Below are 25,115 nucleotides of genomic sequence, written 5' to 3' on the forward strand. Positions count from 1 at the left end.
TAAATTGAAAAAAAAAAAAAAAAATCGCACAAATTGTTTCTTGTTTTCGGACACAAAATCCCGAAATGTTTATGGATCGCCATCATCAGTGTGATGATGAACATGATCAACACCATCAACACTACCCAGCACACAGTGGTCAACTTGTTTAGGTTTTTTTCTTCGTTTTTTTTTTTTTTTTTGTCAAACCCAAGACACATATCTAACACGTGTCCTTGAAATGTTCTCCTAACAAGCAACCCATCAAAATGTATGGCAGTTTTTTCCAATTTTTTTTTCCTTTCAGCTTGAATATTTGAAAAAAAAAGAAGAAAATTTAAATAAAAAGAACAGATCACCATGGAGGCGGACAACGACAATATGTTGTTGGTCGCTTCTGCTGGCAGTGTTGAGAGATGTTTACGAAACATTTTTAATGAAACGCAAGTGTTGCGCGATGATGCGTTAAATTTATATTTATTCCGATTTAAATTCACCATCAGATATAGCCTGCAAAAGATATACTTACTGCTCGCTTACTCGTTTAGTTGGAATATATTTTTGTTTCTTCCATTTTATATATATTGAATAAGAATTTGTTTGCTATTTGTTAAGAATATTTTCAAATTCACAATCATGTGTACATACTTGTTTCTGTCACATACATACATTTATATACATGATCCTATAGATAATAATAAATGTATATACATATATATGAGGCAAAATCTATTAAAAATTCCAACTAGATTTATGTACGTATGTGCTGTAGAGCAAAACCGGGCTGACATCATGTGAAAATAGATGTCGTAAAAGAATACCCCATTTTGCAGTCAAATTTGTATATATATATATTGCGTACACACTTATGTAATTAGTTGAAGACTTGCAACAGGTGCTAGGTCCAAGTGGAACCCTTCCATTTTAATGACATTGTTTTGTGGAAAATATGTCTAATTATTCCTGGTTTTCTTTAAAATTAACTATAAATTGGCAACAGAGACGTACCCAAAATATCAAGTTGCAGGCAGAACATGTCTAAAAAACTAAGAATTTAGCGAAAATAAAAATTTTAATATATGTATCCTAATTAGAGTCTTCAAACCAATAACAAATTCTTGTTGTTCCTTTTTTGATCAAACATGCATTCGTACGTTCCCCAAGATTGTAATATCGAAACCGAAACTTTTTGTCTTAATGGAATAATAATATATTTTGTATTTGTTTATTATATGAATGCAAGATTATAGCATATACATTTTCAGCTAAGTCCCGCAGTTGAGAACATTGACCAGATATGTATATAAGTCCATGGTAACAAAAGGAAAGTTTCGAGAAAACTGATGAGCAATTGTTTTAGGTAGTACTTTTTCATAACTTTGGGAATGGCACTAAGAATGAATGCATCATTTTCATTACCAAATTAAAACACATAAATGATATATGGTTCATTCCAAATATCATTTATGTGATGATATAAATCAATGTTGATAATGCATATGAAATTCTATGGACACAGTGTTTTAATCAGCTTGTATGTAAAAGTTCAATGGAAATAGTAGATATATAATATTCTCTTTTTATACCCTACACCACCACTGTGATCAAATATATAATAACCTGTATTATAGATTTGTGCATTCGTTTGCAACGCTAAGAAGGGGAAGAGCTCACAAATTTGTTTGTTTGTTTTTTGTTCTAGGGTCTCCCTATGTAGATGGGGAATGCATGACAAAGTATTGTCCCTTCTTTCTTTCCGCTTCTGCGGGGAAACCCGTTTGTTTGGGTTTGTTCTTTGCACTGAACAACAACAGTACAAAGGTATTTAAAACAGGAAAATAGAGATATTAAGCTTAATATAGCCTCAATATAGACCAATCTCCCGATTAAAGTACTTGGACCTATACAAAACGCACTTATTATTTCTCTGAAATACGATTTCTCTGAAATTTAGCACAGCGAGTTCAATAATGCCCTTCAACAGTCTCGCTGAGTATGTTGTAAATCTGACTACGTTTGGATATAGCTGACACAAATACCGACATCCCGACTAAAAATATTTCACCTATAAATGGCATATTAATTATACAATTTAGCACAGTGAGTATGGTCTAAATCGGATATTATTTGGATATAGCTTTCGTATAAACAATTCTCCCGATGTAAGTTCTTTGGCCAATAAAAGTCAAATTTATTAACAGATTTCGCTAAAATTTAGCACAGTGAGTTGAGTTAGACCCTTCGAGATCCGAGCCAAATATAATCCATATCAGTCTATATTTCGATATAGCTCTCATATATAGCGATCTCCCGATTTAAGGTCTATGGGACATAAATGACAATATGAAGTGCAATCAGCCTTTCACGACAGAAAGGCGGGCATGGCTAAAAAGACTTCAAATGTTATGACGATCAAAAACTAATATATTGGTCTCAAACCAATATTTAAAGTTTGTACACCTCCATCCTATGGTGAAGGTCATACAAATATTTAAAAAGTGTATATATTGATGATCGTCATGACATTTTAAGTCGATCTAGCCATCTCCGTCGGTCCGTCTGTCGAAAGCACGCTAACTTTAGAAGGAGTGAAGCTAGAGGATTGAAATTTTGCACAAATACTACATATTAGTGTAGGTCGGTTGGGATTGTAAATGGGTCAAATCGGTCCATGTTTTGATATGGATCCATATAAACCGATCTTGGGTCTTGACTTCTTGACCCACTAGAGGGTCAGGCAAAATTTCATCCGGTTTGGCTGAAATTTAGCGTGAAGTGTTTTGTTGTGACTTCTTATCCGAATGGACTGAAATATTACACAATGACTTCTACTATGGTCTTCAACATTCAATTTACTTATGGTCCGTATCGGACTATAACTTTATATATATCCAATAGCATAACAATTATTTTCCATTATTCTTTGTTTGCCTAATAAGAGATAGCGACGAACTTGACAAATGCGATCCATGGTTGAGGGTATATAAGATTCGGCCCGGCCAAACTTAGCACGCTCTAACTTGTTTCTAGTTTGGGTTGACATCGAAATTCGTCTTTGACTTTGGTGCCGCAGAATCTACCGGAAGTCAAATATTATGATTGTAGTTAGTTACCTTTCGAGCACCAGTTGCAGTTAAAGCTGTAAAATTTGCAATTTTTTTTGATACAATGTTAAGGCCGGGACTAAGCTAGTGTTTCATGGTGAATATCAAAACTTTTTCACGACCACTATTTGTTTAAATAGCACACAAATCTTTATGGGAACATATAAAAGTTTAATCCCACTGAATGAAATCTGTACGTTTTGTTGCTTCATTATTTAGTATCTAAAAAATACTGACTTACACTATGAAGGGAGTAAAGACTTTCTAATCGCCAACTATGCCTTAGATAAAGTTGTTCCCAGAGTCCATGTTGCCATGCTAGCCATGATATTTTCATATAAACAATACTCATATTATTATACCCTTCACCATAGGATGGGGGGTATACTAATTTCGTCATTCCGTTTGTAACACCTCGAATTATGCGTCTAAGACCATAAAGAATCTATATTCCTGATCGTGATGACATTTTAAGTCGATCCAGCCATATCCGTCCGTCTGTCGAAAGCACGCAAACTTTCGAAGGAATAAAGCTAGACGCTTGAAAATTTGCACAAATATATATTATTAGTGTAAGTCGGTTGGGATTGTAAATGGGCCAAATCGGTCATTGTTTATATATTGCTGTTATATAAACTGATCTTGGATCTTGACTACTTGAGCAAATAGAGGGCTCAATTCCTCACCGACTTGGCTGAAATTTTGCACGTGGTGTTTTGGTATAATTTCCAACAACTATGCTTAGTAAGATCAGTACTTAACCTGATATAGCTGCCATATAAATCGATCTCCCGATTAGATATCTTAAGCTTCTAGAGGTCGCAATTCTTATGCGATTTGGCTGACAATTTGCACGTGGTGTTTTGATTTCACTTCCAACAACTATGTTGAGTATGGTTCAAATCGGTTCATAACCTGATATAGCTGCCATATAAACCAACCTCCCGATTAGACTTCTTGAGTTAGCTTCTTTTACTTTACTTTAATTGGCTATAACAGAATATTTGTTCCACAAGCCGAACGTAGAATAGCGTTCCATGCGCCTCGATCTTCTGCGTTCATTCTAAAACCTCTGACACCAAGTTTCGAGGTGTCTCCCGCCACTTGATCTTTCCATCGGGCTTTTGGTCTTCCCGGTTTGCGTTCTTTTCATACAGCTCGTGGTTCATACGTCACCTATATTCTCTATTATCGCAAACTAGTCCATATATTTTACGGAGAATCTTTCTCTCAAATACTCCAAGTACTGCCTTATCTGCTTTCACATGTACCATATAAACTGGTGTCATTCGTTTCGGTTACAGCCGTGCCAAGGTAGATAAAGTTACTGACTGTCTCAAAGTTGAGGTTCCTAACTTTCTCCATTTTCTTTATCTGCTCGGTTGTGCAAGGCTTTTTGGGAGTTGAAACCATCCATTTGGTCTTATCTCCATTTACTGCTAGACCCATTTTCACTGACTCTCGTTCGATTCTTTCTAAGGCTGCAGTTACTACTTCCGGTAACCAACCTATGATATCGATGTCGTCGGCAAAGGCGAGTAGCATGTGTTCTCTTGTGATTAGTGTACCATATCTACTCACATCTGCATCCCGTATAATCTTCTCCAACAGGATATTAAAGAGATCACGGGATAGGCTGTCTCCTTGTCTGAAACCTCGTTTGGTATTAAATGGTTCGGAGAGATTCTATCCTATTCTTACTGAGGAACGCGTATCAGCAAGTGTCATCCTGCAGAGTCTTATTAATTTTGCAGGGATACCAAACTCAGGCATGGCTTTAAATACCTTTGAACATAAAGGAGTATCGAAGGCTGCTTTGTAGTCAACAAAGAGATGGTCCTTCTCGGGTCTTTTCTAGGATTTGGCGCAGTGTGAATATCTGGTCCAGGGTGGATTCACCTGGTCTAAAGCCGCATTGATAGGGCCCAATTATCTCATTGACTTTGGGTTTTAATCTTTCACACAGTACGCTCGAGAGTATCTTGTATGCAATGGAGAGGTGACTCATTCCCCTGTAGTTGGCACATTCCGTCTTGTCTCCTTTCTTATGTGCGGGGCATAATATGCTGAGGTTTCAATCATCAGGTATGGGTTCTTCTAGCCAGATTACGCAGATAAGCTGATGCATACGCCTTATCAGCGTGTCGCCTCCTGTATTAAATAGTTCAGCGGGTAACCCGTCGGCTCCTGCTGCCTTGTTGTTCTTTAGGCGGGTCACTGCTACTTGGACCTCATTCTAACTAGGTGGTAAACATTCTATACCATCATCAGGGATTGGTTGTGCGGTATCCTCTTCGCCGCCAACGTCGGACACTAGCAGTTGGCTAAAATGTTTTTTCCATATCCTCAGCAGGAGGATGTGCCTGCACCAAAGTCATCGGTTTGATGTTTAATTCTTTGGTAGAATTTCCGGACTTCATTCTGACTCCTGTACATCTCAATTCGCTCACACTCACGTCTTTTCATTTCCTTTTTCTTTCTGCGGAATAGACGTTTCTCCTCTCTCCTTTTCTCCCGATACCTCTCCTTTATCTGGCGCGTTGCTACTGATTGCAGGGTTGCTCTTTATGCCGCATTCTTGGCTTCAGTAGCATCTCGACACTCTTGGTCCTACGATGGGTTTCTTGGAGGAGGCTTCCGGTACCCAAGTACGGATTTCGCAGCATTTTCCATGGAGTTGGCAATAGTTTGCCACTGCGCCATTTTATCATCGGAACAAGGAGTGCTTTCATCAACCAATTGGGTCAGTCGAGTGGAGTATGCCGCTGCCATTTGTTGCGTTTGCAGCTTTTCAATGTCCAGCTTCTAGAGGGCGCAATTCTTTTTCAATTTGGTTGAAATTTTGCATACATCGTTTTGGCATGACTTCCAACAATGCTAAGTATGGTCTAAATCGGTTGATAACCTGATATAGCTGCCATATAAACCGATCTCCCAATTTGACACTCTGAGCCACTGGAGATGGCAATTTTTACTCGATTTGCCTGAAATTTTGGAGGTGGTATTTTTCTGTGGCTTCCAATAGCCATGACAAGTATGGTCCATATTGGTCAATAACTTGATGTAGCTCATATATATATTGAAAGAGTTATGCAATAAACTTGACAAATGTGATCCGTGGTGGAGGGTATATAAGATTCGGCCTGGCCGAACTTACCAAGCTATTACTTGTTTTAACTCTATTATTGATGTTGACACAAATTTAAAAGCCATTTTTTCCAATATGGAAAGAAACTTTTGATTGGTGGTTATGACGGCTTATGTCTAGTGTCTACAATTTTAGCCCTTAAAAAAATAGATATAATATAAACGAAAATAATCATTGTGATTATTTTACTTTTTTTTTTTTTTCTTTTGTATTCCATTTCTAAAATAGAAGAGAATGTTGGATATTTCGTTATATTGAAAAAAAAAATTAACATATGTTTCGTTTTTTTTGTTCTCCCTCTCTTTAGAGTCCATCTTCCCACCTGTCTTTGGCAAGCGTTTGCAAGCTCAAGTCATGAAGAAGAATGAGAGGATTGTCATGGAAGTCGAAGTCACTGGTTTACCCCCACCATCGATCGTCTGGATGAAGGACGAAAAGCCACTGAATGAGGCTGAAATATCGCAACATAGACTCCTGGTTAATGGCAATTGCCATACATTGATCATCGAAAGAGGTAAGTGGCGATAATACAACTATAGTGCAACATTTTCTCCTCTCTCTCTCTCTCTCTATCTTACTGTCTTTTCCCGTTCAACTTTTGGGAAATAAAATATAATTTTTTCTTAACACTGACTTTTACCCATTTTTTTAATGAAAATATTCAACCCCCTTAGCCCTTATTAGCGACTCTGGCAAGTACATGGTCAAGGCAACCAATGCTGCTGGCGAAGCCAAAAGCATAGCGGACTGTGCCGTTTTGGAACCAACTCCAGAACGCATGCAAGAGGTGGTCAAGACTGTTGTCTTTGAGAGACCCGATGCATTCACCACTGAAGTAAGTTTGAAATTGAAAAGACCCAAGTCATATCAAATGAAATCATTAGTGTAAGACTAGCACAGATAATGAACTGCCCATTAGATACGTTCACTCACCCTTTTTATTAAGATTAAGGCATTTGTAAAAGAAAATACACTAGCTTTTAAGTCCAGGTGAGGGTTAGCCTTGTGCGGTTTCCCTTTCCTGAAAACCTTTGCTGCAACACAATTTTATTGTAAAACATTTTCTCTTTATTTTTCCCATAATGTGCGCGTGTTTAAATCACGCTCGCGTTGCCTCAAAATAAAATAAATAAAACGATTAAAAATCCTCATAACTTATGTTTTACGAAAACCAAACCAACGCAATTTGTTGAAATATAAACTGCCTGAAACGGAATGTCTAAATGTACAACAAACACCATGCAACAAAAACCAAACCCAATCTAATGGATATGATGGCCAACAACACCACCACCAACAACAACAACAACAACATTACCACTACTACTGCCACTTATAAAAATTAAATCCTTCCACCAAACACCTATGAACCACCTACTCAACTAAATCAAACAACCAACCACATCACATGTGTGTGCGTGCGTTTGTGTGTTTTTGTGATTGTCCCCTGGATTTGAACCGCTACCTCAATCGCTTGATCAACTACTAAACCCTTGAATGGCTGAAGTTTAACAAGGAACCAATGTCGTATGAGACCCACAGAAGCGAAAGCACCAAGGCTAGCGACATGCATGGCTTATCAGAGTCCAAGATTATAACTGAGCATCGTTGCACTACCGAGGCAACCATGCGTCTAGAACATAAACCTGTCTACTCCGATTTGCCTGACCGTCTGACAAGACCTAGCAGCATGGATGTGACCGACCACATTGGTAGTAGAGTGCCACCGCCAACGTTTACTCCCGCTCCCTATATGGTGCCAACACCATTCAGTGGGCCTACGCCTTTCGCTGGGCCCACGCCTTTTGGCGGGGCAGCGCCTTACAGCGGACCCACACCCTTCAGCGGACCAACGCCTTTCCAACCCTCAGCTCCAACAACGGCATCGCCTATGTTCCAACCTAAGCCTCATGTTAGCTTCCAAGACACGAACGACGGTGAACCCATGTCGGTCATCGATTCGGACGAGAAGAAGAAATCTTCCTTTGAGTATTTCAAAAAAATCGATAAGGTCATTCAAAGTGGTGGGCCCTCAGACTATAGCTTCCAAAAATCCGATACACAACACACTACGTACGAAGATCACTCCTTGAGACGGGGTGAGCCTCCTCAAATGTATTACACACCCAATTCTGACGGCGAAACGAAAACTAAACCCCCTCCGATTAATGAAAGAATCAAGCAACTGGAAGAAATTCCCGTCAATACCAAAGAGCCGCCACATGGTGGTGTGCCTGTATTCCCTCCCAAAGCAGGTACTCCCAAACCGTCTTTGGAAGGTTTGAAGATGGAAAAACTCTGGACTCCCGCTGCCACACATCCCTCGGGTCTGGCTGGCTCCAATCATGATCTAAGTGCACCTTCACTGGTAAAACAGGCCTTAGGCGGTGGTAGACCCAAAACCCCCATCGATGACATTGAATTACAACCCGGCACACCCCCAGAAATGTGTTTTGCCCCCAAGGGCTCTGGCATAGATCAGCGCCAATCCATAGTGGAAACCATGGAGAAGATTATCGAGGAGAAACTCATACAGACCAAACCCACCAATGTCTTGCCTCAGTCCGTGCCCACGGTAACACCACTAACGCCCACCGATATTCCCAACCTAGCACCGACCTACAAGCCACCCCCACCAGTTATTCCCAGCAAGTTGCAAACGCCCTACGAGAGTGATTACGAAAGTGATCGCTACAAGCGCAGTGGCAGTGAGTCTGATGAAAACTCCCTCCGTACATCATTGACATCGTTCCAGGCTACGGGAGCCAAGACAAACGGTTATGCAGCCGATACCGAAGACAAACAGGAGAGCTATTCCACCACCGAGAATAAATATCATCACGAGGACAAGGTTCGCCATACTGCTGATCAACAGCAAATTCGAATTTCGAACTTCGCTTTGATGTTCAAGTTCCTATTTTTTTTGTGTGTGTGTGAATGTTTAGCAATTTGTGTAAATTAGCACTAAAATGGAATGAAACTACCTACTACATTTACACTGAATGTGCCCGTTTTTGCCATTTATTGAGTGTATATTTTTTTTCTCAATATCTCTTTTGTTTTTGGGAATGTTGGCAACAATGAGGATCATAATAATAAGATGTGTAAATATAACGACTAGAGATACCCTACATGTAATACAATAGATAAAAAGAATAGCACAAGCAATCGGTGCTGCCAGGTTTTTTTCGCAAAAAATCGTCAAATTTGAAAAAAAATTGTGCAAAAAAACTGTGAAAAAAATCCGTCACTCTCATAAATTAGTCTAAATTAATTAAATGGTGCATTTTCCGAAGGAGGGAAGACAACTAGAATGATTATCAATACACTTACTTCAATAATATTGAAGGTTGATTAATTGTTTTCATTTTTTTTTTTTTTCAATAATATATAATTATTTTTATAAAGAGGATATAATTTTTATTGTAAAAACCAAATAGGCGACAACAAAATAAGGGAATTCAGACTTCAATATGTTTGGAGGGCTAATAATATTAAAATGGTTATTACATTTCAATGGCCGATGTCTGTATTTCATTTGAATTTGAAAGATACCCATATGATCAATGCGTTAAAGTTATCAACATTAACATCGGTCCTTAAATGTAATCGCCCTTTACATTAAAATAGGACAATAATGTGGATTTGTCATACAAAGCGAAAATTCGAAACTTTTTGCCTCTAATTTGAGGTCAATATCAGTACAAATAAATCCCGAAAACAAAATCGTCAACTTATAAAGAAATTCAAATTGAAAATCGTCAAGCGTCAAAGTGCCAAAGTGCCAAATTTTGGACAAAAAATCGTCAAAATGACCTTAAGTCGTCACGTCTGGCAGCCCTGCAAGTAAAATCCAATTCTGGAAATTTTCATTGTATGGCAAATAAAAAGCATTTTTTAATCTAATGGTTAATGCTATTTGATTTGTTCTCGGAAAAACAAATTGTGTCAAATAAATGTGTCTTATGTGGACACAATTTCAAAAATTTACGAATTTAAAATATTTGAGGCATATGCTAGGTAAGGTTTACGTGCCAGTCTGCTTTCAGACTCACTTAGACGTTTACGTCCATTGTGATACCACAGGAACAGAAGAAGGAAGATGCCTTCTAGTTCCTACCGTTGAACCATCCATATGGCTTTAAAAAGCCCAACAACTTGCGAATGTTCACATCGGCCAAATTAGACAGGTTCTTAAAGAAATGAGAACCTAAAGTGGAACTCCTTCTCACTGCCAGTGCGGAACACACATATAAAAGGTGTTCTAAAGTCTCTTCTTCTTCGATGTCCTCTTAGCTTCTGCAAAAGTCCTTACTGGCAACCTTCAGTCTGTCATCATGTTTTCCGATTAGACAGTCACCAGCCATTAGGGACGCAATGACTGAGACGTCTGTTCTAGCTAGTGACAGCAAAGCGGTAGACCTCTTCAAGTCCATAATTTTGGAATGCTCAAAGCCCCCTCTATGTGACCATCTATCATTCGTTGCCCTTCGGGCCTGATCCTAAAAACTTAGCTTACATGTCGCTAGAGATTCCAGTTTTCCTGGAATGTGTAAGGTAGTCGCTAGTCTCGGAATAAATGATTAAACAAGCTGGGTCAAATGTTTGACTAATCTGAACGTAGCTTAAGAGTGGCCCAGTAAATGTTCCCAATGTATTGTGTTGTCATGACTTCACTTGAATGTCTAATGAGTCATGCATCATCAGTGTCTCTACGAAACTGACAGCATACAAGTCGATACTACAACATGTTTCGAAAATATTGTAGGTTGTTAAATGTTAACTACAGTCAATTGAAGTTTAGCACAAACTCAACAACAAAAATACTAGATACGCTCCACAATACATCATTTAGACCTAAATTTAAATTACCCATTAAACTCAAATATAAACTACCTAAGATAACTATTTCATCGCAAGATCTTTTAGCTATTTGGTTCTATACAATCGGATATTATCCGGCTGCAGGCCGTAGTGTTCTCTGTTTCAATTACAAATACAATAGAAGAACAAAAACCCCTTTTTTAAAGTTAGGCAGAAAATTTGTGTTTTTGCTTTGCAATAGCATTTGATTGGTATCCTAGATCGCGACTTTGTTTGGTACACCAAACTCATCAGTAGGATTTGTCAAAAAGATATCTCTTCTAGATTGAAGCAAGCAAGAAGAAATATTACTCCACCTCATATATTTCTACCAAATAAAGACATTCAACTATTACAGCAAAACACAACTGCTACTTTAAACAATCGTCGATATCCATAAGAGTAAGTTTCGAATGTAAGCATATTGCAGTCTACACCGTTTGCGGCGTGCCGCTCTGCTCATTCACTCATTTTGCACTAAATTTATTCGATCTTTAAATAATTTATTCGATCTTTAAATAATTCATACAATCGGATATTTTTCAGCTGCAAAGCCGAACAAATTTAGCGCAAAACGTATATTTGCTTCTGTATAAGAAATCATTATTGAAAAAATATTCATTCCGATGGTCACGAAAAAATAAAAATTAAAACTTAATGTTAATATGAAATATTCAAAATGAAGAATCTTGAGGTAACCAAATGTTTAAAATTTAGATCATAGAGAAATGTGTATTAAATATCGCTTTGTTGTAGTTGACCTTTTCTTATTTCAACATTCAATTCTATTAAAATCTGTCTTATTAACATAATGATTTCTTTTCGAATGTAGGGTATCTCTATCGTTCACTGTCAGCCTCGACTGATTTTGAAAAACTTTTTTCTCTCTCTTATACATGTCCTATTTGTATATTCTGTATCTAATTATACGTGTCCTATGTGTTATATGTGACAACCAACAAATGTCGATGATTGTACAACAATTGTATTTCACAACAACAACTAATAAGTAAATTCCTCCCAACCCCTCACCACAAATCTCCAAAGTTGTATAATCTTTCCCATATTTCCCTAATTCAACAATATACCTTTCCTCTATTCCCTGAACAATGTATAACAAAATTTGTATACACTGAATGAATGCTTTAAAACAATGACTAATTCTTATTAATTGATGTGTTTTTTTTAATGTTTCTATTAAATGTTTGTTTTATGTTTTTGTTTTTTTTTAAATTTTGTCGTTAAAGGGCTACGGTTCGCGAACTCTAGTCAAAGAAAAATATATAGAAAACAAAAAAATATTCTTAAATTTGATTCTTTGAAAAATTCGTTAGCTTTGAATACAATTTTTTTCGAAAATTCGAATATCGATAATGAAATTTGCGATAAACATAAATACACTACACATAAATATTGTCTGAAAATAAAACATCTGTTGAACACCAAAAAAAATGTTACTTCCAAGAAAACTATCTTTAGTGATAATGCAAAATAGTTTTGAACTAAAGCTACGAATATGTCGAAAATTAATCTTTACATGTAACTAATAATTACGCCTGTATAGTCTTTTGAGAGACACTTAGAACTGCTACATTACTTCACGGAACTAAATTACTTCCCTTGACATCACTGCAGTTAAGTGTCAGGAATTATTTTAATTTTGATAATTTATTTGGTAAAGTTTTCGTAGCTGTTTCACCGAAGGTTCACACCGATTCCAATTTTGGATCCCCAATGAGCTTCGTCCATATATTTAAAATAGCAGGAATGCTCACAGCACTTTCTGAACAGAACATAATTTTTTTTCAAATAAGATTCAGCAATCTGCAGTTTGGCAATAACATAAAGACATAAAAACAGCTGAGCTGACAAAACTAGTGTTGGTATGAATAAAGTTCTTAAAAACATTACTCTTCATTTGTAAGTTACTAGTCGTTCACTCCTTCTATCAACAATCCCATGACGCTCGTCAAAAAAGGGACGATTTCTTATATACACCACAAAATAAGTTGAAGACGTTGATTTCTATGATTTTTATAGCCCATTCATAAAGGGAAATTTCCACGCTATAGTGCCGTAATTGGCTTCGTCGTCTTTCTCAATATGCTAAAATAGTTGTTTATTATAACTCAATAAAGTAATGTTGATTGAAGGGTAAAGGTTTTTCTAGCCCCATATCTAAAAAATACCACGCTCAGTGGGATGAAATCGAAAAAACTTTTAAAAATCATGCCATTTAAGATCGAATAGAGGTAACTCTTTGAAATTTCAGGGTCCGCGGTGGTGCGGCAGAGCCATAAAGTTGGTCACCTCGCCATTTCACAAATTGTTCGGGCTGCTAAATCTTGATTTGTGGTTCGATTTCCAAAACTGGATAGTGCTCCAAAATCCATACAAAAAAGGTTCAACAATATCTCTTCTGGTTTCAGGGATATTCAACTTTTAATTTCTATATTTCGAAATTATGGCCGAAACTGGCTTTGTATTTTGCGATTTATGAAGGCATTTTAGCGTCGATATTTATTGTAATAGACAATAGATTCGGGACAAAATTTACAAAGTACATCAACATTCGATAGTTCAGTTAAAATTTATACAGTTTGGAAATCAATGCCTTTTTACATTAAGTTGGGCCAGGCCGAACTTTGGACACCCACCACTTCAGATAAATATATATTTATAAACTACCTTTCATCATAATACGGAGAAAAATGCATCATTTACGAACCTATAGCTGCTATATCTAAATATAGTCCGAACTCCACCATACTTAGGAAGGCTATGTAAGGGTCTAACACAACTTATGTACCAAATGCATCGGTTAACAAATTCACCTTTTATGACCCTAGGAACTTAATTCGGGAGATCGGTATATGTATATGATAGCAATATTGAACTATAGACCGATCTGAGCCATATTGAACACAAATGTCGAAGAGCTTAATAGGGATGACTGTGTAAAATTTCAACGAAATCGACTAATAAACTTGCTCTTATTGTCCCCAGAAATTAAATCGGGAGATCGGTATGAATGGCAGAACTCATTGTGCTAAATATCGGTTAATAAATTCATGGCAGCTGTATCCATATCTGGGCCGATCTGGGGTGATGTGGAGCCTTACACATTTCGCTATACAAAATTTCAGCGAAATCGGACAATAAATACGCCTGTTCTGGGGACAAGATCTGAAATGATAGATCGGTCTATATCGCAGTTACATCGAATATGGCAGTCATATCGAATGGCCTTACGCAACTCATTGTGCCTAAATTCAGCCAAAACGGTTGATAAATGCACTTTTATGGGCTTAAAACCTAAAATCGGGAGATTGGTATATATGCCAGCTATATCTGGGCCGTATCAGGGAAGTTGAGGCGCCTAACGCAACTCTCTTTACCAAATTTTTGCGAAATCGGCGCATTTATTGCCTATTACGCGCCCAAAACCTTAACCTCGGTCTATGTGGCAAGTATATCCAAATATGGACCAAATTAAACAAGTATGTCGAGGGATCTACCATTACTTACTCTCCCAAATTTCAGCGATGTCGGACAATAAATACGCCTTTATGGGCCCAACACCCTAAATCGGAGACCGGTCTATAGCTGGACCGATCTGAGCCGTTTTGAACAAGAATGTTGAGAGGCCTTACACAACTCACCGTCCCAAATTTCGCCGAAATCGAATAATAAATTTAAGGACTAAGACCTTACATAGGCATACGGTCATTATAGGGGCTATATCAAGATGTAGCCCATCTTCGAACATAACCTGCCTTTGGTAAAAAAAAACAATCTGTGCAAATTTCAGCTCAATATCTTTATTTTTCAAGACGGTAGCGTGATTTCAACAAACAGACGGACGAACACGTCAGAATCGCCTTAGATTTTTACTAAGACCCACCTGGTACAGATCTAAGGATTGGATCAGTGCGCTGGTCCTCACATTTATAAAAGCCCCCTCGATGATATTGTCTTCCGCAAATGTGCACGTCTTGGCATTAAAACATTCTTCTAATTTATGCACAACCGTCTGCAGGGCAGTCTCTACTGACATTCCTTTGGCATAGGCATGCTGCATGTATCGGAGCAATATCATGTCGCATAACTTGTCTCGCCAGGCTTGAGTATAAATACTGCTCTTGCCTTCTGCGAGGTTTTCGAAATACATGTAAGTCCGGCGCCAGGTATCCCGCCTCCTTTTGTGGTAAAGAATTATTCCATCAGAAGAAGAAGCTCCACAAGGCTTGCTTTACCATTAAGTCTATTATGATAAGCCTTCGATTGCTCTGAGATTCGGATGTCTCCACGAGTCTCGTCGTATCCTGTGGAAAATGCATTTCATCAAAAGCCTCAACATGTCCTTCGTTGTCTTCGCTCTTACTCCCATGTCGTCTACTAACGTTTCAGTTTGGGCATGGGTTTTTGAGCGAAGCTTATTCATCTTGGCGGAGTCATTAACACAATTGACCTGTTGGCAGAAAAGCTTTTAGGGGGTACATTTTGCTGCCCTGATAATCATAATGTATTCCTTGAGCCGTGTGCTATATACATTCCAATAAACCCCACTTGGAATTTATTTTATAGAATTTGAGAAACGGATGGCACTCACTGACACCACGATCAAATATTTGCTCTAAGTTCTGTATAAGTTCCGTATAACGGTAACTTTACGTCATTTGTGGCGGAAATCAGAATATTTGAGGCCGCAGCCCTTGCCGATGAAAGACTCCATCAGGACAATCCGGTACGTACAACCGGCTGCCATTGGATTGGAAATTGGAAAAATGTCTAAACTGCCTGAAAGAGCGTTCCAATGCTTTTGCGATGGCTACAATTTTCGTCTCAGAATCGGATCGAAAACTCAATGGTTTGGCTGCAAGTCAAAATCTGGAGACTCGATTTTCACCGTAGACGTATGGTCTTGCTGACTTTTTTGCTCAGTATAATCCCAAGAATCAGAAACGTGAAGGGCCCATTAAGATTTTTTCCTTCCATACTAATCGCCCCCCGCTAATGTACTTCATTTGGAATTTGTACCATATCTTTCCCCTTTTTCATAAAATGCATAAATACATTATGACTCCGTCCGATTTTTCTGGTGGTTTTGCAGTAGGAATATGTTTTGGAGTGGTATACTCCATTTTTCACCATTTCCGGTTAACTGAAGAATTTGTTTCCACCAATTTTTAATGCAAAATTACTTTCTCAAGCTTCGATATTCATTTCATAAAGATGATGTGGGTAGGCAAAAACATAATGTGGTTATATCGTGATTAACCACTTAAAAACAGCAAATATTCTGATTTCCGCCCTAAATGATGTAAATTTGCCGTTATACGGAATTTGGAGCAAAATTTTGTTAGTGGTATCAGTGAGTGTCATTCGTTTCACAAACTTTATAAGATAAATTCCAAGGGCCCCCATATTAAGATAAGCCGCTTCCTTCAGCCAGTAATTCACTGGTTCTATCCTAATGAACCGCAGTGTATATTGAGTGTTATTTGGTCGTTGGTATTCACTCTGACCTTGTTCCTGCTTTTTAATGGTACTATCCCACAAAATGTGGTGAGAGTTGCCATGATACCTAACATGTACTTCATTTCCTGTTTGTTTTGCTTTCCTCATCAGTCGTAGCAGCTCCGCCGTCGCTGGTGGTGTCGGAGAGTAGAAGGGCAATTCTGATGAAAAGGAATAATTTAAACTTTTATAACTAGTCATCGATGGCTAAATTCTGAATTAAAGCAATATGGACCTTGCCTTCTCTGATTATATCCATCAGGGGGTATGTTAATGTCTCGCTACGGTGGAGGCTTATCTGGATGACCTCGAACATAGTAGGTTCAGTAACAGACTTCTTCGCAGCTAGTGATGGTTTCGTACTAATTTTAAGAAGCATAGTCCAATCGTATGCTTTACTCTTGAAAGAACTTTTGGACTTTTGGCCCATAGAGTTGGGATATTCAAGTTGAAAAAAAAACTTTCTGCTTAGTTTGTGGCGTTACCAAATGGCAATAACACAATTTAATACAACAAAACCAACTAGTAAAAATTTTTTATTTTCTGAAAGGTGGTTAGTCCAAAAAACTTAACAAATTTAGTTTTTATTCAATTTTTCTACCGTTTTAAGTGAGTTCTGTCTATTCCAATTCACTTGGGGAAGAGTTTCTTTGCCATCAAAAAAACTTTAAAAATATCTAATGTGAGTTTTTACTATTATAGTTTTATTATTTTCAGTAATACCAGATTATTCCAATTAAAACGAAACTAATGGCGTCGGCAACACAAATAAACCAATCATTTGGCAACCTTTTCACTTCGTTTTCAACCAGGTACTAAGGTACAAGAGGCAGTTTAACAATTGTCTTCATTGAGATGTTTATTTTCAAGCAATATTTTATGATAGTGTCCTTACCAATTTGTTTTTTAATATAGCAAAAATGTATAACGCTCTATTCTTCAAGTTAAATTTTTTAAGCTGCCCGAATGTTATGGACAAATTAACGTCTTAAATAGATGGATCGTTCTTACAAAGTAAATCTTAAAAAAATTAATTCAAACAAATTCAAATCAATTCAAATCAAATCTCATTGTTTTAAACGTTCATAGAATATGAAAAATTATATAGAGAAAAAAAATTATTTATTGACTCGATACACATTTGGTCGTATGAAACACTTTATTCTATCTTATTGGTTATTTTATAGCAATAAGAGAACATTAAGTCATTACAATCATGGCTTTCATATGATGTCATGTCATTTATTGCGTCAACGATCCATCTTCATAATCATTTTTCCCATATCATTTTCCAATATCAACAGACAAGATAAGCATTTTTGGTACATTTTTCATAATCAGAATTTCACTTCTCCAAATCAATGCTCATACTCAGTGTTCATCCATAAATGTTCATAAAAGCGAAAATTCGGTTATTTTTTATTATCACAAAAAAAGAATCGAAAATTCGAATTCCTGCCAAGGCATAATTTTCCCACAAAATAAATATGAATAAAGGTGCGTTTATGCCAAGCAATAATTGTTAATTATGTGCTCAAACTTTTTAAAAATAATAATAAGATGTATCCTTCTTTAAACAATTGAATTGGACTGATATCTCGTCATCTCATTGCTCAATACTCATGCCATAAAATATTGCTTAACAATATAGCACAGTTTAAACGTGCCTTAAGCATCACCTAGTACTACAAGACATCCTTTACAATATCCTTTTTTTCGTGGTCAAATTTAACAACAACAACAACAAAACATTATCGGTAATTCGAATTTTCGATGTAACTACAATTGAATTTAAGAGAATATCTTGTACACATAGATGAATGATGGTTCTTTGAACATAGAACTTTAAACACATAAATGTTAAAACTCTTTCTCTCTCACTCTCTGTTGACTATTTGCGTTCCCTGGCTCCTTTATGAAGATGACGATAAAACCTTTTTTAATGAATGTTTTAACATTAAGGCATGTGTGAATGCCCCCATGTCCTTATCTTATTTTTGTCTATGTATGATTAATCCCAAAACAATTGTAGAAAACCAATTTCTAATCCACTACACATTTAAATATCTAAGTTTTAACCATGTTTGTTTTTGTGGTGTTAACCCCAGCCAAGGCCATGGAGTAATAATAGCTCATTTCCAATTTTCTATTTTGTAAAGGGTTACTCTGTAACATCCATGACCAAGAATGTGTCCTACAACATGTCTTCGACCACTGGTGGTGCTACCAAGCCATTTGCACCCGAACCGGTTTACCAACAACCACCTTCGATGGGTTACAAACCCGTCCCAGCTCCCAGCCCCATTCCGGCTCAACGTAAGACTCCGGCAGCCGAATACAGCGACTATAGCAGTGAAATTGATGAACGCTTCCGTTCCGTTTCTCGTGCTTCCGAAAATGAAATTAAGGGCTACCGTGTAGTTCATCCCCCGACTCCGGTGGCCAAGCCAGCTGTAAATGGTCATAAATCTCCTGTGGTTGTGGTCACCCCCTCACCCATGGAATTCGAACCAACTCCACCGACATCGGCCCCATCTTATGCTGCTAAGCCAAGACAATTTGGCACTTATCAACAACAACAAAGCAAACAATTTAGCCAAACGCATACACAGCAAACGATGTGCAAGCCTAAGCCAGTGGCTGCTAAGTTCTTGGCCGCTGCCGCCCAGCAACAGCAAACCTTTGCTCCACCACCCCAGCCCATACCCAAGGACTTCAAGCAACCTCGTGGTGTGGCCCCTCCACCTGGCATGTACTACAATGCCGTTGCCAGCTCGCCTGTGCATGTGCCTCTGATGGCCACTGAGACCAAGAATTCCATGCAGATGAAGGAATCCTCGGAAACTTGCCAACGCATGGTCAATATGCAGCAGACCCAACGCGTCATGCATTATGATAGCCAAAACTACAACAACAACAACAACAGCAATATGGGATCACAATACCAACAACCAATGGAGCAATTGCCCTATACTCCCACACCTTCGCCCCGAGGCAGGTCTCCTGGTTATCAGCGTATGGCACCACCAGCCACCCCCACCAAGTTTACCGCTGGCCAGTTCCGCGAAGGCAGCAGCATGTACTCGCACATCGACCAAGTGCGCATTGCTCCCCTCTGGACACCTCATGGCCACTCGGGACCCATGCACTATCGCCACGTTGAGGCACCCCACGGCAGCAGGTCCAACAGCTTGCCACGCACCTATGAGCGCGTTCTCTCGCCCATGGAATTCGACAGGGGTCCAGAGATGCCCACCAAAATTCAAGTGGATGTGAATACCATTCGCCGTGATCGCGCCAACAACATTGGCCTACAGAATCGCACTCAATCCTTGAATCGTAATTCATCGATGCGTTCTCATCAGCAATATTACCAAACGAATACTTACGACATGGGGCTACCCACAAGCTTCCCACGCGATGACATGAACCTCAAGGTAGGTTCACCACCAAGGGCATATGGCGTTGTCGGTGGTGGCGACTGGCAATCACAAGCCGAGCGCCAGGGCAAAAGCATGAGCTCGTCGTTTGTGCAAAAGACCCAAAAGTTCTCCGAAAACATGAGCCACGACATGCACAAATATGGCAACTCCAGTGCCCATCTAGTCAATGGATCGGCCTCGCCCATGGGCTACCGTTCCGGTTACCAACAAGGATGCAGTGAGGTTGACAATAGGCCACAAGCTTATCGTGATGAATCAAGGGTATCTCAATATGGTAAGTAAATGTCTTTCGTTTGTTCTCTAACTTTCGTTGCAATTCCGTTTATGAATTTTGTTTTTGGTTTGCATTGCTTTTGTTGAACAAATCCTTTGAACCATGTTATGAGCGATGGGTGTATGTGTTCTTTACATATGTATGTTTTACACTTGTGCAATTTCTTTAGTATGTGGAAACCAAAATTTTGAATGTTGTCTACTTACATGTTTTTTTTTTTTGTGTTTATTATGAAGTGTGCAGGAAACCTTGAGACTTTTTGAATAAAAATTGAAATTTGAAAAAATTAAAAAGTTAATAACTCAATCAACAAATATTTAAATCTACAAAGTTTATGACCATAGCGCAGAGGTTAACATGTCCGCCACAGGTGGTTTTCCCCTCCTAATGCTGGCGACATTTGTGAGATACTTTGGCATGTCAAAACTTCTCCCCAAAGAGCTGTCGCATTGCGGCACGCCGTTCGGACTCGACTATAAAAAAGAGGCTCTCTAACGTTGAGCTAAACCTGGAATCGGACAGCACTCACTGATATGTGAGAAGTTTGCCCCTGTTCCTCAATGGAATGTTCATGGGCAAAATTTGCATTTTTCAAAGCTTATGATATAAAATGAAGGATAATTTCAAACTAAAATTTTGTCAATTTTTATTTTCATATAACCGTATTTTTAAATAATTGTTTTTTGTATTTATATTTCCTGTGCACTTAAATCCATAAAACAAAGAATAATTTAAACTTAATACTGTGAACATTCTACTAAAACAATTTGGAAAATGAAATTCTGTGTAATTGGTAATCTTTAGTGTAATGTTATCCAAATAACAAGAGTGCTTACTACATAAACGCTAACGAATACATATGACATATTTATTATCCTATTTTATTTTAACTCTACTATGTATATCCAAATATCGGCCGATTTGACACAGTTTTAAATATCAGCGAAATCGCATAATAAATGAGCCTTTAATGTGCGTAAGATCCTAGCACAGCAGATCGGTCTATATGGCAGCTACATCTAAATACGGTCCAATGTGAACCATACTAAGTCCGGCTATCAGGTGTCCTAGTCCAACTCTCTGTTCAATATTTCATCGGAAAATCGTTCTATATGGCCATGTATATCCAAATATTGTCCGATCTGAACCATATTCGATTCAGATGTCGGCAGGCCCAATTAAACTCTCTGTTCCGAATTTCTATGAAATCGTGCGATAAATGCGCCTGTTATGGGCTTAAGGCCCCAAAAAGGCTGATCGTTCTATATCACAACCATTTATGTCCAAATTTGGTCTGCTCTGGACTATTAGGTTGCGTTAGGTTTAAGTGGCAGTCTGCCATCTGACTCTCTCAGACGTTTTCGTCCATTGTGATACCACAGGAACAGAAGAAGGAAAATGCCTTCTAGTTCCTACCGTTAAACCACCCAGATTGCCTAAAAAAGCCCAACAACTGGCGAACGTTCACACGCCCAAATCAGACAGGTTCTCACAGAAATGTGAACCTAAAGTGGAATTCCTTCTGACTGCCAGTGCGGGACACACACACAGAAGGTGTTCTAAAGTCTCTTCTTCTTCGATGTCCTCACTGCAAAAGTCCTTACTGGCAACCTTCAGTCTGTCAGCACGATTTCCGATTAGATAGTGACCTGTCATGACAGATACAATGACTAAGACGTCTGTTCTAGCCAGTGACAGCAAAGCGGTAGACCTCTTCAAGTCTAGATTAGGCCACAAAGTTTTGGAATGATCACACCTTCCTCTTTGTGATCACATATCATTCGTTGCCCTTCGGGCCTGATCTTGAAAACGAAGCTTACATATCGCTAGAGGTGTACCCACAGATTCCAGTTTCCATGGAGTGTGTACGGTAGTTTCTAGTCTCGCAAGTTTTGCAATTCCCTGGGATATCTTTATGGCCCGGCACCCAGAACAGGTGAATTTTGAACTGTTCTGCCTTATCGTTGAGAGATCTGCGACAGTCGAGGGCGGTTTTTGTTACGTTAGGTTTAAGTGGCAGTCTGCCATCTGACCCTCTCAGACGTTTTCGTCCATTGTGATACCACAGTAACAGAGGAAGGAAGATGCCTTCTAGTTCCTACCGTTGAACTATCCAGATCGCTTAAAAAAGCCCAACAACTTGCGAACGTTCACATCTCCCAAATCAGACAGGTTCTCAAAGAAATGTGAACCAAAAGTGGAACTCCTTCTGACTGCCAATGCGGGATACATATACAGAAGGTGTTCTATAGCCTCTTCTTCTTCAATTTCCTCACAGCTTCTGCAAAAGTCCTTACCTTTAGACCTGTCACCACGATTTCTTCAGTCTGACAACTACCCAGTCCGCCACGCATACTCTAAGCCCCCAACTTTTACAAATGGCTCTCTTTCAGGTGTATAGGGCAAGAATGGCCTTTTTAGCCCTTTCCAAAATGTTGGATTTGAAGTTCAATTTCCTGTCTAGCAAAACACCCAGGCACTTTACGCTTTCTGTAAATGTAACATTCTCTACTCCCAAGGAGACAGGCGCCACTGTAGGTAACTTGAATCTCCTGCTGAAAAGAACTACTTCTGCCTTGTACGGATTTACACCTAGACATTTTTCGGCAGCCCACTTCGCTATTACACGTAAAGCTTCCTGAAGTATATCTCTAAGAAAATTGGGAAACTTTAAACTAACTGCAAATGCCACGCCATCCGCATACCACTTTTACACCGCTTTCTTACAGAGACAATGATATATTGTTAATGGCTATATTCCAAAGTAGAGGAGACAGTACACCTACTTAAGGTGTTCCTCTGCTGATCCATCTTTTTAGATCCACAGATCCGAAGCCTGCCGTAATGCATCTTTTAGTAAGTAAGTTATTAATATAATTTCTGATTGACGTCGGTTTTACATTATTGAAGGCATTTTCAATTGTATATTCATATTGTATATTCCTTTTCATATTGTATATTCCTTGACAGCGAGAGAACCCTCTATGTAGCCGACTAGGTCGTGAAGAGCTGTTTCTATATGCATGCTGCTTTACCATATACATGCTGCTGTCGAGACAGGCGATCTCCAGGGATCTTTGCCCTAAGATACGATTCTATCAATCTCTTAAGAGTCTTCAGCATAAAGGATGACAGACAAATAAGACGAAAATCTTTCGTCTCCGTGTGGTATATCTTCCCAAGGATCCAGTCTATCAGACATAACTTGTAATTCAACCGGTGATACATTATCAGGGCCTTGCGACTTAAAGGAGTCGAAACTTCTTTTCGCCCAAAGGATTTTTGACTCAGACACAATTTTCCCAATAACTTCCGACGAATCCATACCAGTTACAACTTCTGCTGGCGCCACGTTGTCCGTTGGAGAATTTCCCGGAAAATATGTATCAACGAGTAGTTTTAGTGTTTCCTCACTAGACATTGTCCATACATTTTCTAACTTCTGAATATACCGCACCGTAATAGGGCTCGAGGACAGGCCTAGAGGCTTTAGATTTACTTTCCACGGAGCTGCAGAATTCCACACAGGATTTGTTCTGAGCCTTTTTTAGCTCGCCCTTATATTTTCTTATAGATATCCCAATCGTGTGGTGCTCTTGTGGCTTTCGCTCTGAAGAGTTTTCTGCAGTCCTCCTTAGACCAACCAGCTCTGGGGTCCACCATGGCGGTTGCTGATTGCTCCTTGGCTTTGCTCTAGGACGTGCTGACACAAGCGAGTCATTTAGGGCCTTCGTGATCCGCTTGGCCATTATGTCTATATCCTCCGCAGTTTCCACTTCCTTTTCTGGTCTAGAAGATATAGACGTGCAGAATTTGAGCCGAGGGATCACTTCTGCAGTATTTTCTCCAAGACTGGAACTAATATAACGATGATCAGAGAAGCTGTGGTCGTTCAGAACACTTCCATGTCGCATAGTCTTGGGCTTATATCTTCCGATACAATGGTAATGTCTAGTACCTCCTGCCTGTTCCTGGTAATAAAGATCGGTTTATCGATTTTATTGCAAGTGTCTTATCGCCATTTCCATGGACATCGAAGCAAAATATGCTGCTTCTACAATTATTGATTTCTAGCCCGCACAAGATTTGACTGAATAATTGTATTTCAAAACGTTATGCAGCAAAATTATTGTGAATTTTGTAAACAATCTGAATCTTTCTATAAGTAAAAAATCGGTTTACAAATGTCTTCGCAAATCAAAAAATACGAAGTCAGCCTACAAGATTGGTTGTAACCTCCGGAGGAATTTAACACCTGAGGTTAGCAATTTGCAAATAAAATGTAAAAACCTTTTGCAGTTAGTTAACGTATGGGGTAACTTGAAAGAGTTTAATGTTTGCTTTGTGATTTGAGAAATTTGAGGAAAAAAATGTTTGTCTAAAATTTTATCTATCATTAAGCATTAATCGCATCTACATTTAATCCAATGCGTCAATTGAAGCAGGCTTGGCTGTATAGACATGAGCTTTAACATAGTCCCACAAAAGTAGTCTAAAGGCGTTAAATCGCCCGATTTAGGCGCCCAACTGAATCGAGCCGCTCCGCTGCGCCTTCTTTTACTTTATATGGAACAAAATTATCTTTCGAATATTTATTTTCGGCAATTCAAGAGCTTTAGGTGAATACCATGCTACGAAAATAGAAAATTTATATCTCCAAACACTTGGCCGAAAAATTGGTTATTAAATTCGCTTTCTAATCTCCAGTACCTTATATTTGAGACACATATGGCCATGGTCGATAAATTTGTATTTTTTTGGGGACGGGGCGGTGTCCCAAATAC

The 25,115-nt window shown here is 38.6% G+C and overlaps 1 protein-coding gene across 4 annotated transcripts in view; it reads left to right on the forward strand.

The window, feature by feature from the left end:
• The window catches only part of LOC106081529 (uncharacterized), a 500,989-nt gene that overhangs the window by 456,087 nt on the left and 19,787 nt on the right, over window positions 1-25,115 (forward strand). For 2 of the 4 annotated variants that reach the window (XM_059370920.1, XM_059370921.1), the window contains 4 exons: window positions 6,539-6,745; window positions 6,906-7,066; window positions 7,739-9,082; window positions 18,774-20,331. In XM_059370920.1, the coding sequence (XP_059226903.1) occupies window positions 6,539-6,745; window positions 6,906-7,066; window positions 7,739-9,082; window positions 18,774-20,331 (3,270 nt within the window). The remainder of the gene's footprint in view (window positions 1-6,538; window positions 6,746-6,905; window positions 7,067-7,738; window positions 9,083-18,773; window positions 20,332-25,115) is intronic. The other 2 variants (XM_059370925.1, XM_059370924.1) reach the window with 1 other exon arrangement.

The sequence above is a fragment of the Stomoxys calcitrans genome, chromosome 1 (assembly GCF_963082655.1).
Source record: "Stomoxys calcitrans chromosome 1, idStoCalc2.1, whole genome shotgun sequence".
Lineage (NCBI taxonomy): Eukaryota > Metazoa > Arthropoda > Insecta > Diptera > Muscidae > Stomoxys > Stomoxys calcitrans.